This window comes from Caretta caretta, chromosome 17 (assembly GCF_965140235.1).
Source record: "Caretta caretta isolate rCarCar2 chromosome 17, rCarCar1.hap1, whole genome shotgun sequence".
Taxonomy (NCBI): domain Eukaryota; kingdom Metazoa; phylum Chordata; order Testudines; family Cheloniidae; genus Caretta; species Caretta caretta.
Genome location: NC_134222.1, coordinates 5,187,681 through 5,205,019, shown reverse-complemented (window position 1 = coordinate 5,205,019; position 17,339 = coordinate 5,187,681). Strand labels below are relative to the sequence as shown.

At 38.3% G+C, this 17,339-nt stretch overlaps 1 protein-coding gene across 3 annotated transcripts in view; it reads left to right on the top strand.

Moving 5' to 3' along the window:
• The window catches only part of TRIM37 (tripartite motif containing 37), a 53,442-nt gene that overhangs the window by 6,092 nt on the left and 30,011 nt on the right, over positions 1-17,339 (top strand). For all 3 annotated transcript variants that reach the window (XM_075120907.1, XM_048823574.2, XM_048823573.2), the window contains exons 3-11: positions 524-625; positions 3,041-3,081; positions 4,163-4,279; positions 6,888-6,975; positions 7,471-7,593; positions 8,960-9,083; positions 11,569-11,636; positions 13,737-13,861; positions 15,979-16,029. In XM_075120907.1, the coding sequence (XP_074977008.1) occupies positions 524-625; positions 3,041-3,081; positions 4,163-4,279; positions 6,888-6,975; positions 7,471-7,593; positions 8,960-9,083; positions 11,569-11,636; positions 13,737-13,861; positions 15,979-16,029 (839 nt within the window). The remainder of the gene's footprint in view (positions 1-523; positions 626-3,040; positions 3,082-4,162; positions 4,280-6,887; positions 6,976-7,470; positions 7,594-8,959; positions 9,084-11,568; positions 11,637-13,736; positions 13,862-15,978; positions 16,030-17,339) is intronic.

Here is a 17,339-nt window from a genome sequence, read left to right as displayed (position 1 = left end):
ACAGTAAGTAGTTAGGCAACTTCAGACTGGAAATAAGGTGTATATTTTTAACAGTGAGGGTAATTAATTAGGGTAATTGGATGTTTCTCTAAAAATATGCTCTAGTTGAAATAGGAATTATTGTGGAGAAGTTCTATGGCCTTTAACAGGAGGTCAGACTAAATGATCACATCGGCCCTCCTGGCTTAAGAATCTGATTCTGTATGTGTAGAGTGCTTGTTCATTCAGTGTCATACACATACAAGTGGGAATAGTGTCTTTTGGCTACAGACATATACAGATGGAAACAAATAGTGATAAAACAAAGTGAACTAACAGCATGTTCATGGAAAAAGAGAAAATGGGGAAAGTGTGATCCATGGTTGTTTGTCTTGGGACCACCATCGTGATTCAAGTTCAACATGTCATCCGTAGCCTTGCAGAGTAGGACTCATTGTTATTAAATCTGATGGTTTGACTGCTGAATATCTGACCAGCTTCAAGTATATATCTTAACACTGGTGTGAATCTAAACTTTTTTCAGAGCATTGCTGAGGTGTTCCGATGTTTTATTTGTATGGAAAAGTTGCGTGATGCACGTCTGTGTCCACATTGCTCCAAGCTATGTTGTTTCAGTTGCATTCGGGTAAGTTCACATTTTATTTTCTAATTTCTGTGTATGTATAGATTATTAACTAAAGAGCTACAGGGCAAACTTACCTTGTGTCCTTGTTGGAGCACTGAGAGTTTCCTTTCCTTACTCTGTTCTCCTTGTTTCTCCCTATAAAAGTTAGACTTGTACCATGACCAACCCTTTTTGGATCACTCAGCGCTGCTTAATTGGCTGGAAGAGTCACTTTTGAGCATTAAGCATACAACAGTCCCTTCCTCTAACATCTCATAAGGGGCCTTTTCAGTGGTGCCTGTTTGGGAAATGAGACCTAGATCTGCAGTACAGAGTTCTGCTAGGCCATGATACTTTTGTCATTTGTGAGGCCCTGTCCATACTAAAGCAGGCTTCAATCATGGCTGCTGAATTATTTGCCTGGCACCATGTTCAGAAACAATGCTAGAAGCCTGTTGAGTGGGTAGTTGGGTAGTCATGGGCATGGTTTTGGCTAGCGTGGTTGCCTGCCACAAAATCATGAGCACTGGAGTACCAAGCCGATCGCTACTGTTGTATTTGACAATAGCACTTACAATGTGGTTTTGAGTGTAGGACTTATGGCAGTGGAAAATTTTGAGATCTTGGGTAGTGTTTATGGGTCTGGGAAATAAAAAATCCATCTTTTGACTTGTAACTTGTGCACATGATTATAGATCAAGATATTAAGGACTCTAACCATGCATTAAGGATGCTAGTTGGGTTACTGTTACTCTATGGAAGTGGTTCTGAACTGTTTTGGGTTCAGGACTCATTTGTAAACGTTGATGGACTGTCATGGCCTTGAGATATGCCCCCAGACCTAATTCTCCTCCCAGTGGTCTGTCCTGGGTGAGGGGGAGCTTAGAGTTCAGATTCCAGATGCTTCGGCCAGGTGTGAACAGCTGGGCAACCCATCCCCCACTGGCAACTTGGGGGAAAGGGTGGTAAGATGAGACACTCACCCAAAAAACCAGTCCCCCCACATGGTGCATGGGGCACAGAGGATAAAGCAGGGATTTGGAGTCCTGGGGGTAAAGGGAGGTCAGGGGAGCCTAGGGGTATAATGAGGAAGGAGTTGGGGGGCTGGGGAAGGACATGGGAGTGGAGGGGGCTGGGGGAGATACAGCAAACCAACACCTCCTCAGAAAACACACAGCCCCCACACGTGGCCCATGGGAGGCAGAGAGTAAAGAGGATTTGAGGTCTGGGGGTAAAATGGGTGGGCTGGGGGAAGAAGTTGATAGGCAGAAAGGGCTGGTGAGGGAAGATCTGGGGGGATAAGGGCTAGGATGGTCTGTATGATGGGGAAGAGTCACCCAGCTGTGGGGGAAGGATACATTGGGAGGTCCATTCTGGAAGAGATGGAGAGCAGGATGGGGTATGGCAAATGGGGTGTCATGTGGTAGTGGGGTGGTGAATTATATTGGAGGGGGGAAGTATCTACGGGAGACTGTGACACCAACTGCACCCTCCCAGCTCCTGTCCTGGGGGCCCAGCTGGGCTCAGGTCCCCATTCTGGGAATTGTTACGTGGCGCATGGGGTCACAGTGCCCCTCATTCAAATTTGGTCCATCCATCCCTCTGTTGTCATGTCAAAGGGCCAAGGTGGGCCAAATCTGCTACACTGTTCAACACATCACAACATCCAGAGCACAGAGCTGAGTTCAGCCAGCCCCATGACCCTTTGACACTTTCTGGTGACCCAGTTTTGGGTCGTAGCCCACGGGCTGAGAAACCTTGCTCTGGCAGAGAGGAGTTTTTAATCCGAGACTTTAGACATAGTAGTGGTTTGAATAAGTTAAGCAGTTTTATCACTAAAGTTTGAATTCTCAGGTTATATTAAGGTGATCCAGTTCTCATCAGGGCTATATGTGCCTTCCTGACCCCGCCATTCAATGCCTATTGGATTGCTAGTCAATAAATCAATTAATTATAATATCTTCTGAAGGAAAGCTATATGACTAGCTGAGTAGCAGAATATGTGGTTCTTTGAAAAGTAGTGTGTAGAGGCAGAGCGAAATACCTGCAATATCTTGGCTTTTTACTAGAATATACCCCTTAGTGTATGACTGTGTGATAGATTCTGTGGCTTCTGGTGATATGCCAGACATCTCAAAACTCCCTTTACTGTAACAGTAGAACTGTTGTTAAACCAACACTCCCCACCCAAAAAAAAAACCCCTTCTGTTTCTTGTGGGGGTTAAAATAGTTACATGTTAAACTGAGATTGCTTGTACTGGCTAAATCCCATGAATTTAAATTATGAGTGTAAATAAGGGAAAAATACAGGAGGATTGGCACAGAAAAAATGACTTCTAGTATAATTGAGACAAAAGTGAAACCAGTGTGTGTGAATGTTCCATATCTTTAACTCTCTTGTGTGTCTCAAACTGTGCCCATTCTCTTTTTCTATAGCGTTGGCTGACTGAACAAAGAGCTCAGTGCCCTCACTGTCGGTAAGATATTTTTAATAAGTTAGAAATACATTGTAACTCTGTAGTCAGCTTTCTTATGGTTATTAGGTGTGTGGGGTTTTGTTGGGTTTTTTTGTCTCGGTAAGTATACCATGTGTATCACAAGTTTCTCTTTTGAAGGTTGTACTTAATGTGATATGAAGCCTTATTTAAACTGGCAAAGTAATTATTTTTAATCTTTTTTTAGTGTGGCCAGGACTGACCTATGTAAAATCTTGATGACCCCACCATGTTATTGCACCCATTTAAGGGATATAACCACATCTAGCCAGAAGAAGTGGACAGGACTCCTCTCAGAACTATTCAGTGTCACTCCTTGAATGGCCAGCATAGGGACCAAACAACGCTTCTAGCTTTTAGACTGACTGAAATTTACCCTCTTTCTATAGATCTGAGAGACAGACATTTCCAGGAATAAACATGATGCAGCATGCCCAAAGAGGCAGGCAGCATGCACATTCTTAACATTTGTGTCCCATAAGTACAGAGCTTGAAAAAATCCACTTTCTAATGGCAAGTAAGACACTTTTTCTTGTGAGGTGGGTGAGCAACCAATTTCTTCAGAATGTAAGCTCTTTATATTAAAAGCAAACAAACCAAAAACCTTAAAGTTCTAAGCCTGATGGGTTTTGAAAATAACCTTTTAAATGTGAACTTATGCATTGTAGACAAACAGCTTTATTGTATCTGCTACTACTCATATGTTTCCTAGCGAAAGAGTGGAATTGACAAAACCAATCCGTTTCATTAGTGTTCTTTAGAACCTTGAAATCCTGAAACGGAGTTCTTGAATCTGGGGCTTTTTTGCCTTCCTCTGCAACAAGGGGCATGGGTCACTTGCAGGTTTAAACTATATAAATGGTGAATTCTCTGTAACTTGAAGTCTTTAAACCATGATTTGAGGACTTCAGTAACTCAGCCAGAGGTTAGGAGTCTGTTTCTGGAGTGAGTGAGGTTCTGTGGCCTGCAATGTGCAGGAGTCACACTAGATGATCACGATAGTCCCCTCCAACCTTACAGTCTATGAATCTAACTTCAGCATTTTCTTTTTCTTTTCTTTCAGCGCCCCACTCCAGCTACGGGAACTTGTAAACTGTCGTTGGGCAGAAGAAGTTACGCAACAGCTTGACACACTTCAACTATGCAATCTCACTAAGCATGAAGAAAATGAAAAAGACAAGTATGTAGAATAGACTCTTCTAAAATTTGAGGATTTTGTAGTTTGTCTCAAAAACAGCAAATCTTTAATTGCACCCTCTCAAAATTAGGGAATGGATTGTAGTTCCTAAGTACTGAAAACTGAAATTTGCTACCATGTTGTAGAAGCAGTCAATAAGTATGCTTCCTTTTACGCTGTCCAGCTGAAAGGTGGTAAGAGGTTGGCAGTTAGTTTTTTATTTATTTATTTATTTATTTATTTATTTATTTATTTCTAGAAATGGTACCAGTTTCTGTAAGTAGCACTAAAAGCTAAGACTTTACAGGTCTTTCTGTTTTTATTACTTTGAAAGTTACAGTTGGATTAGCCTGGCCTAATGTACTTTGAGTGAAGGGCATGGGAAGACTGAGGAGGGCTGCCTCTTTCATATTGCACGTAGCCATTCACAGTGACCATGTGGACACTAGATGATGAAAGCAAAGAGGACATTGTACAGATTCCTCTGATAATGCATTCAGAAACCTAAAGGGACTCCTGGATGTGCTAGTACATAAGTCTAGACAAGTCTTTATGTATTTATTTCCCCTGTGACATTTGGTCTAAGGCATGCACTGTCTAAAATCCCTCCATGTAGGATTTGCAGTGATGTGGATAACTAAGACTTATTGGTCATGTATTGTGCAACTGTTGCTTGTAAATGCCATTTCTCCTTGGATTTCCTACAGTGGAGAAAGAACTATGTGAACCAACTTCTTAAATCTTCTGATACTGGCATCCTCTGATACTTGGATAGCATGAAAAATACAGTGCTAATATCACAGCAAAAAGGCATCCCCCTTTGGAGAACTGCAAATTGCAATATTTCTTAATATTGCTGATTTGTGTAGTTTGTTTTATTGCTAATCATTATAGCTCATGGAATAGAGAAAGGTGCTGGAGTAAATCTCATTGAGAGAGTATTGAGAGTTGCTGCAAAGAATGGTCGGAATACAGCAGGAAATAAGGGAGGATGTACAAAGATGAAAAAGGGGATAGGGAAAAAAGGAAGGGTAAGAATAGTAGTTTGGTTTTTTCCCCCCCAAAGTAAGAATATTTTCCCACTGAGCAGTGGTGAATAAGGCAATTAAATAATTCATAATTATAACAAAGTTCTTCAAGTTTTTGTCCATGTGGATCCCATTCAAGATACATGTGTGCCTCGTGTGTACTTTGAGGGCAGTCCACACTGAGAAACTGTCTTTAAGAACCACAGTTACTGTAAGGTAAATGACTGTTCTGAACTGCATAAAGACATTATTCCATCCTTGATCTTTGTGCAGACTTCTCATTGACATCATTCAGAGATCTGCTGTGATGGTGCTTTATAAGCCTGCTCACAGACTATGAAGAATCTGGGACACTGTAGTGAAAAAACAATATTTAGAACCACAGCCAATGGTTCAGAAATCGGCCATTTTCATGCAGAAAGGTACAGAAAAAGAAAAAAATTGAGCTGGTGAAAAAGATAGCATTAGTTGAAGCCCACAATTAAAGTTTAGTATAAAGCAACCCTTCAGGTGTCACATTTCCCAGTTTAACTATCTGATAGTCAAATGTATGCAAACTAAGACATTGAAATACTGAATTTGTGTGTATTTAATTTGTTGCATTCTGTGTAAGTAGTCCTTTTTCTTTAATTATTAGTTCTAGTTTCTCTATACTCTTCCAGTAAAGTTAGGTTGATAAAAAGTCATCAAAGAATTCATCTGAATGTGTATATCTTGCACAGAGTCCTGGAGACAGTATTATAACTGACTAGTTTCACCTTTACTGCAGAAGAAGGCTGGGACTTCTTATGGTACATGAATCTGCTTTCTATATTCAGTGGCCACATATAGACAAGAAGTATCATACTGTTATATGGGAGTCCCTGAACAGTGTGTTTTGTCATCTGGGTCTGGCACTGATAAAAATTTTACAGTAAAGCCAGGCCTCCATGGCCCTCTTATAACTTGAAAGGAACATAAAGGGAAATCAAGTTGCTCAAGTATCTTGGACCCAGAGTGCTAAGTGGAGCTGAGAAATCTGTGTTTAAAGAAACTCGTCATTTGCCATTTACTTTGAGAGAGTAGTCTTGTTACATATGAACAAGTCAAAATATTCTTCTAGTTCTTCTTCTAGTTAAAATATTGATTCATCACTTTGGCACCTAGGTGCCACATTGATCCCACACCTCAGAATACTTTAGGTTTACTCAATCTTTCTGAGTTACTAGATTGTTGGCGTTTCAATCATTTGAAATTTTTAGCTTCTAGAATCAGTGAATTTAAAGCCTGTATACCAAAGCAAAGTATACCATGCAGATAAGATGGTGCTTAAAACAAGCTTCCAGAGTACGCTTTCTTACCTCCAGGAGAAACTTCCTGGGAAGATGATATATGGGAGACGAAGTAAAACGATGGCATGCTTTGCAGTGCAAGAAGAATACAGCTAATTAATTTTGCTGTTGGGACACCATTTGTAACTCCTAGATTTTGTGCTTTGCTCTCAAAACCATGTCAACAAAACAAATCAAGCTGCTGAACCTTTTGCAGTCTCCATGCACCACTATGTAATTTCCTATCACTGTTGTGTTTTTTTTTTTTTTAAGGTGTGAAAACCATCATGAAAAACTCAGTGTATTCTGCTGGACATGTAAGAAATGTATCTGCCACCAGTGTGCTCTCTGGGGAGGAATGGTGAGTAGGCTTATAGCATGTTATGTCCACGTGGAGAGTAGGAAATTATCTCAGATCTCCAACTATCTAATACTGTAACAGTTAAATATTCCCAAGTGAGACACACACCTCATATTTGGGAATGTAAGTGGTTGAGTGTCACTAATTCAGTTTTTTGCTGGAGTGTTAGCTCAAAATACGTATACCCCTTTGAATATAAAACCATTCCCTCCCCCCCCCCCAACTTAATTAGCCCAAGTATTGCACAGTAAATGCTGGGGCTCATTTTGGATGAGTGCTCCATCTCCAAATAGCTCTCTACAGGAAGCATTTCTGGTGCAGAAGCCAGATCCAAGACTTGTTACTAAGGGAAGTGAAAGACACAGACTTCCTACAGACAATCTGCTCTGGATCTTTCCCAAATTGAATGGTACCACAGAAGGGGAAAAACTCCTAATTTAACAGGGATGGAGTACAGCTAAAATATGATGTTTTGTCGATCCTTTCTTTTAATAGCATGGAGGACATACTTTTAAGCCATTAGCTGAAATTTATGAGCAACATGTCACAAAAGTGAATGAGGAGGTAGCAAAACTTCGGAGGAGACTCATGGAGCTAATCAGTCTAGTGCAAGAAGTGGTAAGAAAATGTTTCAACAAAATGTATACCTTATATATACCCTCTTACACCTGTATAATGTGTTGATTATATTCAGGTTATCTATAGCATAAGAGAAGTAGGTGGTGATATAGTTAAAGCAGTACAATTCCCATAGCATGAGTGCAATCATATGAGTATAAGGGTGCCTTGGAATACTGGTATATGGCGCCTTTTATAACTCTGCCCATGCTAAAGATTGTGTCAGTAAAAAAGCGCCCCCACACACCTATAACTGGTATAGTGTTACATGTACAAAAAGTACCAGGCCTTAGTGGGGTAAGCTGAAGGTCTGAAATTCTGTTGGGGTGTTTCAGCCCCTCAGTTCTGGGGGAGACTTTGCTGATCTCTGTGCAGTTTAGTGTGCAAACCTTTTGAATAAGATAGAAACCAAAGTAAAATAGGATCCCATTTGCTCTGCATGGACATACACTATCCCTTTTGCACTACTGTAAGAGAAGGAGTTTGCCTATTGCTCTTGGTCATAATTTTCTCTCTTTGTTGTGCTGTGGTGTGCTGTGTACATACTGGTTAGTTAGCCACTCTTCATCCCAGAGATGTCTGACGTTTTTTGGTGCTGTGGTATGTGTATATGGTCGAGATGATTCCAGGATGAAAGGCACTAATGTAAAGTAAACTGTGTGTGCATTCATTTTTCCTTTTCTGCTTACGGATGCTATGCCCAAGAAAGTACTTGTTCTATGTAGTACCCCTGTGCAGAAGAAGAAACAAGTAGTCCCAAGAGAGTGTTTAATTTGTCATAGCAAGTATTTTATGTGTTTGTCTATGATGAGAAAAATATATTCCTTTTAGTTTAACCTTCCGTCAACCACCAGAGGGCAACTGCATTCTCTGCTATTTTACTACCAGTTATGCTGTTCATCTGTAGCTTTTACAATGTTTCAAAAATGGCTTACTATATACCTTAAGAACTCAGTTTTGGATGTGTTCAATAGTCTTCATTTTGATAGTCTGTTAACTTTTCTAGGTTATCCAAAGAAAGAAAACACTTTTGGCATGTCTCTACTTTAATTAGTACTTCTAAATGTATATCGCTAATTGCATAGTAGCAAACCTAAGGGGGAAGAGAATTATAGGCAACAGTGAAATCTTCTTCTGACCTTTAAGTTGCTCATAAGTTTACATAGAGGCCTATTTTCCCAAACAGTTAAAACATAAACTATTTTTGTTCTACATAAAATATATTTCCCCCCTCCTCTGTATTTCCTAATCCTTGTCAAGGGAAAAGCATTCAGTTGAAATGGACAGGGTATGATGAGAGGCAGAGATATGGACAAAAACAGAAGATTATTCCTTTTTTGTACGTTACCTCTGAACTGTCCTTTAGGAGAGGAATGTAGAGGCAGTGCGCAGCGCAAAGGATGAGCGAGTTCGGGAAATTAGGAATGCAGTGGAGATGATGATTGCCCGATTAGATACTCAACTGAAGAACAAGCTTATAACACTAATGGGTAGGTATTCACCTTATCTGATGTAAGTGGAAGAAACAGACTGAAGTTGAAAATCTTCTGGCAAATTTTTTTTTTCTAGAAACAAAACTGCACCTCCAGCAGTTTCCTGGCTTCAAGTTGAAGACAGAAGACTTCTAAATATAGCAGTGTCATTAGTTAATGTGTGGTTACTGTGATATAATGCATTTTGTTAGATGTAACTATGCTCTGATTCCATGAAAAGCTACTGTATAGTAACTCAGATTACGTGTACCACTTTGCTAGGATAAATGATCATACAGCCCTTTGAAGATGTAAAGTGCCAAGTATTATTTCCCGATTGCTGTAATTTGTCACCTCTGATATCTACTATCCAAACCTAACTTTAAAAAATATTATTTCTGTATGGAATATTTCTGCTGAGTAGCATTTCAGATTGGTAATTAAATAAATATTGTCCAGTAGTGAGAGCAGGGTATCGGGGAGGAATCAGAACTTCTAGGTTTTGTTCCTGACTCTGTCGCTGACTTTGGTCCAGCTATTTAACCTCTCCCTCTATTTAGCCTTTTTACAAATGGGAAGTAGGTAGAGTATACCCAAGGGAACTTATGCTTGTATAACACTTATTAAAAAAAAACAAAACCATGAGATACTTACGTGTAAAGCAATTTGTAGTGCAGTCTTTGGGTTTCCCTCTGTAAATAATTTATTTTTTAAATAAAACTTGTATTTTAAATATATTTTGTCCCAGATTAGAAACATCTCTACAATTGACTCTTAGGTTCATTCTTGGAGACAACATGGTTCAACGGCTAGAACATTGGACTGGAAATCAGGAGACCTGGATTATATTCCCAACCCTGCCATTGACTTTGTGTGACTTTTTTGCAAATCACTTTGCCTTAGCTTCTCCAATCATACTTGCATTCCATTGTTAACCGCTGTGTAAGAGCTAATATTATAATTATCCTAAATTGGAATATCGGCCTCTTTGAAAATAGGGGAGATGAGAACACTTTTTTTAGGGATTTAGTCATGCAATATACAAAACTAAATCTGTAGACTGGAAACTCATGGAGATACGGACTGTCTCTGAGCCCAACTATAATACAAACCATAAATAATAATAAACTATGCTGAAAACTTACTCTTGACATTTGAAATTTTGTTCAGAAGAAAATATAAAATCAGAACTTTACATACTGGAAAAGGATACAGACCGTATTAAATACATCTTTTCAAAGCTACCATATTTTTATATTGTATAGAGACTAAATCATGATAACAAGTGTAATACCCTGTCTAGATTTTTAACATAATTACTTAATTTTTAGCAAAAAAATCCTCTTAAATTCTTCTAATTAAACTATTTCTAAGTTAAAATCTGCAATGAGTGCACTTTACCATATCATACTGAATACTTATGCTCAAATAAATTTGTTAGTCTCTAAGGTGCCACAAGTACTCCTTTTATTTTTGCGAATACAGACTAACATGGTTGCTACTCTTAATACTGAATACTGTAATCAATCGCAAAATTTGTTTAGTGGTTCAGTGATTGAAGGTCAGTCATTAAACTGTTTACGAATTCCTTCTTTATATGACAGGTTTCAGAGTAGCAGCTGTGTTAGTCTGTATTTGCAAAAAGAAAAGGAGTACTTGTGGCACCTTAGAGACTAACCAATTTATTTGAGCATAAGCTTTCGTGAGCTACAGCTCACTTCATCGGATGCATTCAGTGGAAAATACAGTTGGGAGATTTATATACATAGAGAACATGAAACAATGGGTGTTACCATACACGTTGTAACGAGAGTGAACACTTAAGGTGAGCTATTTCCAGCAGGAGAGTGGGGGGGGGGGGAGAAATCCTTTGTAGTGATAATTAAGGTAAAGATAATCCTCTTTATATGGTTAACACAGAATAATACTTTGCACTTATATAGCACCTTTTCTTCAAGGATCTCAGATTCCTTTACAACAATTAATGTGTGATTGAGAAAAAGCAAATCTAGTTATAGACTCAAAATAAGAGTTGATTTTTCTTTCTTCTTTGTCTTGTCACAGCCTTAATGGTAGTTGATGTTTAAATATAGTGTTTCTATATTACAATGTTTAATTATATTTTCCTTAAAAGGTTTAAGGCCTACAAAAGTGATTTTTGAATTAGATTTCAGATGTTATAAAAGGAGGTTTGGTCAGATCAGAGTGAGTTCAATGAAATCCAGATCTGCTCTTCTCTCAAAAGCTTCTGTCATTTCTGGGACACCAAGAATGCTTCATTAATGTCTTAAACCTCAAGTGAATCATTCACTGCAGCTCTAATTAAAAAGACAGGCTTCCTTTAAAATGTGTTCTCTATCAACCTTGATATATTTAGAAATCCTTTACCTTAAATTTAGAGCAATCTCCAAAAGGGAGGTTCATTTCTTTAAAAACAAAACAAAAATCAACAACAAAAAAACACCATCACCACAAGACACATGATCTCATTTCTTTTAAACAGGTCAAAAGACATCACTCACCCAAGAAACTGAACTTCTGGAGTCCCTGCTGCAGGAAGTAGAACACCAGGTGATTTAAAACAAAAACAAAAAAACCCCACCACCACCCCACAGTTAAAATGTTGGAAGCTACATGAAGACACTTGATGAACTTGCCACTTTTGTTACTCTAAATTATGCATTAATCAGTAAGGTTGAACTGGGTTTAGATAAGTCACCCAAAATTCCTTTTAAAAAAAACTGTGGCTTCCATCTCTAAATCAGGAACAACCTTTGATTTAATCTCTTCTGTCTTTTGAATAGCTAGTACAGAAGTAATTAGCAGTTATGAAAAGACAACATTTATTATTTATTCATTTATTTAGCATAGCTTAGTGCTTGGAGCACAAGACTGATTTTTGCCCACAGGTTATGAATAGCAGTAATTAAAACAAAAAAGCAGAACTGGCCAGTTTTCACTCTGCAGTTCTGGAAAGTTATGAGATGCATGCAGCAAAGGCTCTGGAGCTCTCAGACAGTAGCTGTGGGAAGATGGCACAGCATTGTTTTTTTTCCACTGAGTTCACTTTTGGAAGGTTGTTGGGGGGGTTTTTCCCCTCACAGTCAGAGGGTTAGGAATTTTTTGTAAGTGAAAGCTTAAATTCTGCAAAAATTGATGTTAATCCTGGAAGAGTTTCTGCTTGCCCTGAGTTAGTATGTTCCCAAATGGATTTTTTAAGCCTTGTGTGTAATAATTCTCTCATGACACTGCTTGGTGCTTTAAATTTCCAAAAAAAAATCTTCAGAACTCCTGAAGAAGAAATCTTTTCTGTGCATGCACTTAACCTTCTGTTCTGTATTCTTTTTTTCTGTGTTCCAGTGAATGGTATTAGCTCAAATTCACCACCTGTTCTGGAAATGCCCTTCGCCCCTTGCACTTGAGGCAGCTTTTTTCAGAACCATATTTTCATGTCTGATGCACCAGCTAGTGTTCTTCAGCAAATCCTGCTATATGTTGTGTGTGGGCCTGTTTTTTTTTCTTTCTGTTTCCACTAGATTCCAAAACCCTTTTTTGCTATAGAGTGACCTCTGTAGATGAGGACTTTTTTTTTTTAACTTTTTTCACCCTTTTAATGTGGTAAGGATTTCAATCCATGTGCATCTTTGCAGAGCAGTTTTGTATTGTATAGAACTCATTAAAATACAGTGAACTGGAACTATAAGACCATACCCCAAAAAAAGGTAGGTAACTTAAGTCATATTTCAAATATTTACTGTAGCCATGATTCTTAAGCAGTAGACAGATGTCTCTGTATCTCCCAAATTTCTGAGATTTACTAGAACTCTTTAAAAAGTTACATTATACGTCCACCAGCTATCAAGAGGCTTTAAATTTTATATTCTTTTTATTGATTTTTTGCTGAATTGAAGGAAGGGAGGTTACATTTATATTCCAGATTGTTCTTTTGTGAGATAATGTACTTTTTGATTAGTTGATTTGAGTATTGGCTTAAAGCTCATTTGAATTAAAAATGAATATAAAACTGTTTAACAGTGAGAGTGCCACAGAACACTAAGGAGGGAAAGTGTAAAACACCCTCCTTAATGTACTGGGTTATATAATAGATTAAACTTAATCATGTCAAAGCCTAGTCAAGTTTCACCTATACATTGCATAATAACAGAGGTCACAGCTGGTATAGTACTTTGCCTGGGGCAGTGACAAGATAAAACAAACCTGTACCTGTACCTAGTACAAACACTTATGACCTTCAGACTGAAAAGTCACCTTAGTACACAGTAGCTGCTAATGAAAATTTTAAAACACTTTAAAATTGTTTAAATACTACAGCACTATAATTCTCACATTAGGGTTCAAGAGCCCTCAAAATCATGTGAGTAGAGAGAACACTGGCTTAATTTTATTTAATTTCTTGTAAAAACAATTATGGGAACAATATGGAAATTTGTTGCCACCACCACTTTTTTTACAACCTTGAAAACAGACAAATTCAAAGGAAGCTCTAACAAACATAACTCTGTCAACATGGAAAGCACTATTGTTGTCTTTCTCTCTGAACCTGCAGTAGATGTTACCTCCTGTATTGACATGTCTTCATTTAAAAAATTAAGCCAAAATCTGTGGGTTTTCTTTAACGATATTGTAATTTATCTGCTTTCTTCTCTGCAGCTAAGATCATGCAGTAAGAGTGAGTTGATATCTAAAAGCTCGGAGATTCTGATGATGTTTCAGCAGGTTCACCGGAAGCCTATGGCATCCTTTGTCACTACTCCTGTCCCTCCAGACTTCACAAGGTACAGCCTGGCATTTCCTTTATTTTGCAAGTTTTTGTTTGACCTTGAAAGCTAAAGCATTAAAGCAGTTTGGTTTAGTCTTACAAAACAAACAAAAAAAACCCACAACAAAAAATTAACTTCACGAACATCTGAATGGTTTTGAGCATTGTGGAATGTTTAGTGTGGAGAAAAATTCTCCTAATGTATAAAATATTCAAAAACTGCAGTGTAAGAGCAAATTCTGCTGCGGCTTTGGAGGGATGGGAAATAGGGAGTAACTGGAGGATTTGCTGCTGGAGAGCTCCCCAAATCCATCCTAAAAGCTACTTTAACCATTAGGGCTACTGCAGTGGTAGCCAGTGGGGGAAGATTTCTCTCCAGTATTTGGCTTGGCTTCTCAGGCTGAATGCTGGGTCTATATTTATTTCCATGTGCTAAAAATAATCGATCACTTACCCAATTCTGCTCACCTCCTTTAGAGTCTTGTTTTTATCCTCCATGAGGACTCCACTTGTAATTGATGTTACATCCTAGCATTAGAAGTGGGATCCAGTTGGTGTGAAGAAATAGGTTTTGAATCATTTGTATACTGATGACCCTTCTTACCCTTGCTATTGGGGGCAGTCAGCCTATAATTGTAGGGCTCTCTTACTGGCAAATGCTCAAGTGGCACAATAAACGTGGAAGTGGTCTCATGAGATGCCTGTACAAGTCACCTTTAGTATAAAATAAAGCCCAAATGATCTGCTGGCACAACTCATTTTCAGAAAGGAGCCATTGGTGCTGGTTTATGCAGAAATCTGTGCACTTGTTAGGATGGGTGGCTGCAGCATTTTACATTTAAAACGAACATGCAGGGTTTCTATAAAATTTGGAGATAATTTTGCATTTGAGTAATTTTAAAATTACTCAAATCTTTCCAACCATATCAATCAAACATCAGTTTGGCAGGCTTTTAAAATATAGTCTGAAGTGTGTTCTTTTAAAAGTAAATGTTTATTTTAAAGGAGGTGGTAGCAACCGATGGTCTCTTTTACTACAGGTCTGCGCTGAAACATGATATATTTTGGTTGTTTTGTTTCTCCAGCCACAAAGCAGTTCCTTCTCCTTAAATATTAAAAATCTGTAGTTTTAGATTTGCCTTAGTCATCCCTTGCTGTCACAAGGCAAATCATGTTAGGTTTTCTAAAGTTAATAATTGATCATTTTTGGACATTCTTGTCCACCTCCCCCCTGACCACAGTTGAGTAGTTCCTGTTTCATTTTGCTCAGGGGACGGGAGGGATATGTATGCTTGCAGTGCACTGGGTGAGTGGGGATCTGACACTGGAAGCCCACAGATGTCCTGTGTGCTCTAAAAATACCCTTCAAAAGCAATCTTTTTTTTTTTTTTGAATTCTTGTTTATATATAAACTTGTGCAAAGCCTTTGTGGTTCGCATAATGTAGCTGATTTCCTTGGTGTTTTCTAAAAGCTTATTACCACTGTGTAAACTGTATTTCTTTCTTGCCAGGTGAGAGGTCATATAATTCAGCAGGACCCTAGAGTAAACTGGAATGTACAAATGTTTCCATTTCCAAGCTGAAGGAAATGCAAACCACATACAATTTAACAAGAGAAAAATAAATTGAGTCTTAAAATTTGTCAGTGTTAATAATCCCAGATGTTACTAATGGCACATGCATATAATACATTAATGTATTCTGATACTCATTTTAAATAAAAACATTTTCACACCCTTCAAAATCAGTTGCTGCTGCTAAAGATATACTTAAAATTGTAATATCTACCCAGGACGTATGTAATATAGTAGAATGTTAACATGCATTGGTATAGCTACTACTGTCTTCAGAAGTTGCAATTAAAAAAAATAATTATTACAGTGGTGCTTATGTTCTGTTTTCTAGAGACATGACCACTGTTGTGGTGGTATGACTATTAGCCTAATAACCTTTATGTCCTTTTAAAGATCTTGAGTGGGATTTTCAAAAGTGCTTTAGTGATTAGGAGTCCAAGTCCTATTGACGCCCTGATGGGACTTGTGCTTGCTTCTAAGTTACTTAAACACTTGTGAAAATCCCACTCTCTGATTTAATGCTACTTTCTTCAACTCTACTACTGTGTTTTCTCCCCAGTGAATTAGTACCAGCCTATGACTCAACCACCTTTGTCTTGGAAAACTTCAGGTAGGAATGTGTCCTAAGAAATTACCATGAATGTCAAGGAGTGTGTTTCTCGTTTGTTCTATATTAGGTTTTAAACCTCTGAATAGACCTATTGAAAACCACAAGATACCTGTGTGCAAGTGTGAGGAACTGAATCAAATCTCTTGACTTTTGTCTCCAGTAATGATCAGAAAAAGTAGCCACCAGTTCAGTAAACTGACTGCTAAAAAAAAATTCCATGCTGAAGGAAATTACTTCTCTCTAATCACCCCACAAATTTAAAAAAATCTGCAAGAAACATTTACATGATCTCTACATAGGCACTTAAAATTCTGCTCAGCTTGCAAGTTTTGCATCTTTCTAGATCATCTGTTGACTTTTTTTTTTTTTTGGTAATGCAGCCATTAAAGAATTAATTTTAGTTTATGTTCTGTTTTTGATTAAATTAGAAGTAATATTTGAGGCTAGAACTTTATAGTGCAATTTCCTGTGAATTATGACTTATTTTAGTGAGTAGTGAAAATTGAAAGTAGATTGAAAAGTTGCAAACACCCTTATACTACTTAACTTCTCACTCTTCTCTGGCTTTTTCCCCCCTCACAATAAAAGCATGCTTTAATCTCTCCTGTTGTAAAATCCCATCCCTTACTCCGCTTGCCTCTCCCTTTTGTCTCCATGATCACTGTATGCTCTGTTTACAATTGCTGTCTGCAGTTCCTCTTCTCCAGCTCCATCCTAGACTCTTTCTCATACCAGTTTATCCCTACCTACTGTCATCTCTCATTCACTATCAAGGTTGGCTCCTGCCTCTGTATTGGCCCACAAAGCCAGCTTCCATCGCTCAACTTGTTTATATTTTCAAACAAGCCTGTTTGTGCTGTCTCCCATCCTGCTCCTCATGCTTGGGAGAAGCTGTCCATAAGCATCTGTAAAACTAATGCATTATCCTCCTTCAAAACTCATTTTCCGTGATGCCTACAAGAAATTTGACAATGGCGAGATTATTGGTGTGCTGAGATCAATGCCGATCATGCTGACCAGTGTTGTCTCATTGTTTCCTTCTTCTCCCCTGTCTGTCTGTATCCACCTGTTCATCTCTTGTCTTATACTTAGATTATAAGCTCTTTGTGGCAGGGACCATTTTTTGTTTTGTGTTGCTACAGTGCCTAGCACAGTGGGGTCTTAATCTTTGACTAGGGTTTCTAGGTGCTACGGTAACACAAATAATTAACCATTGAGGACAAAGAAATAATACAAAGGTACCTAGACTGGTTGGAAACATGGCTAGTAGAAGATTTAAGGACAGTTGCTGCTAATACATTTGTGGGGAA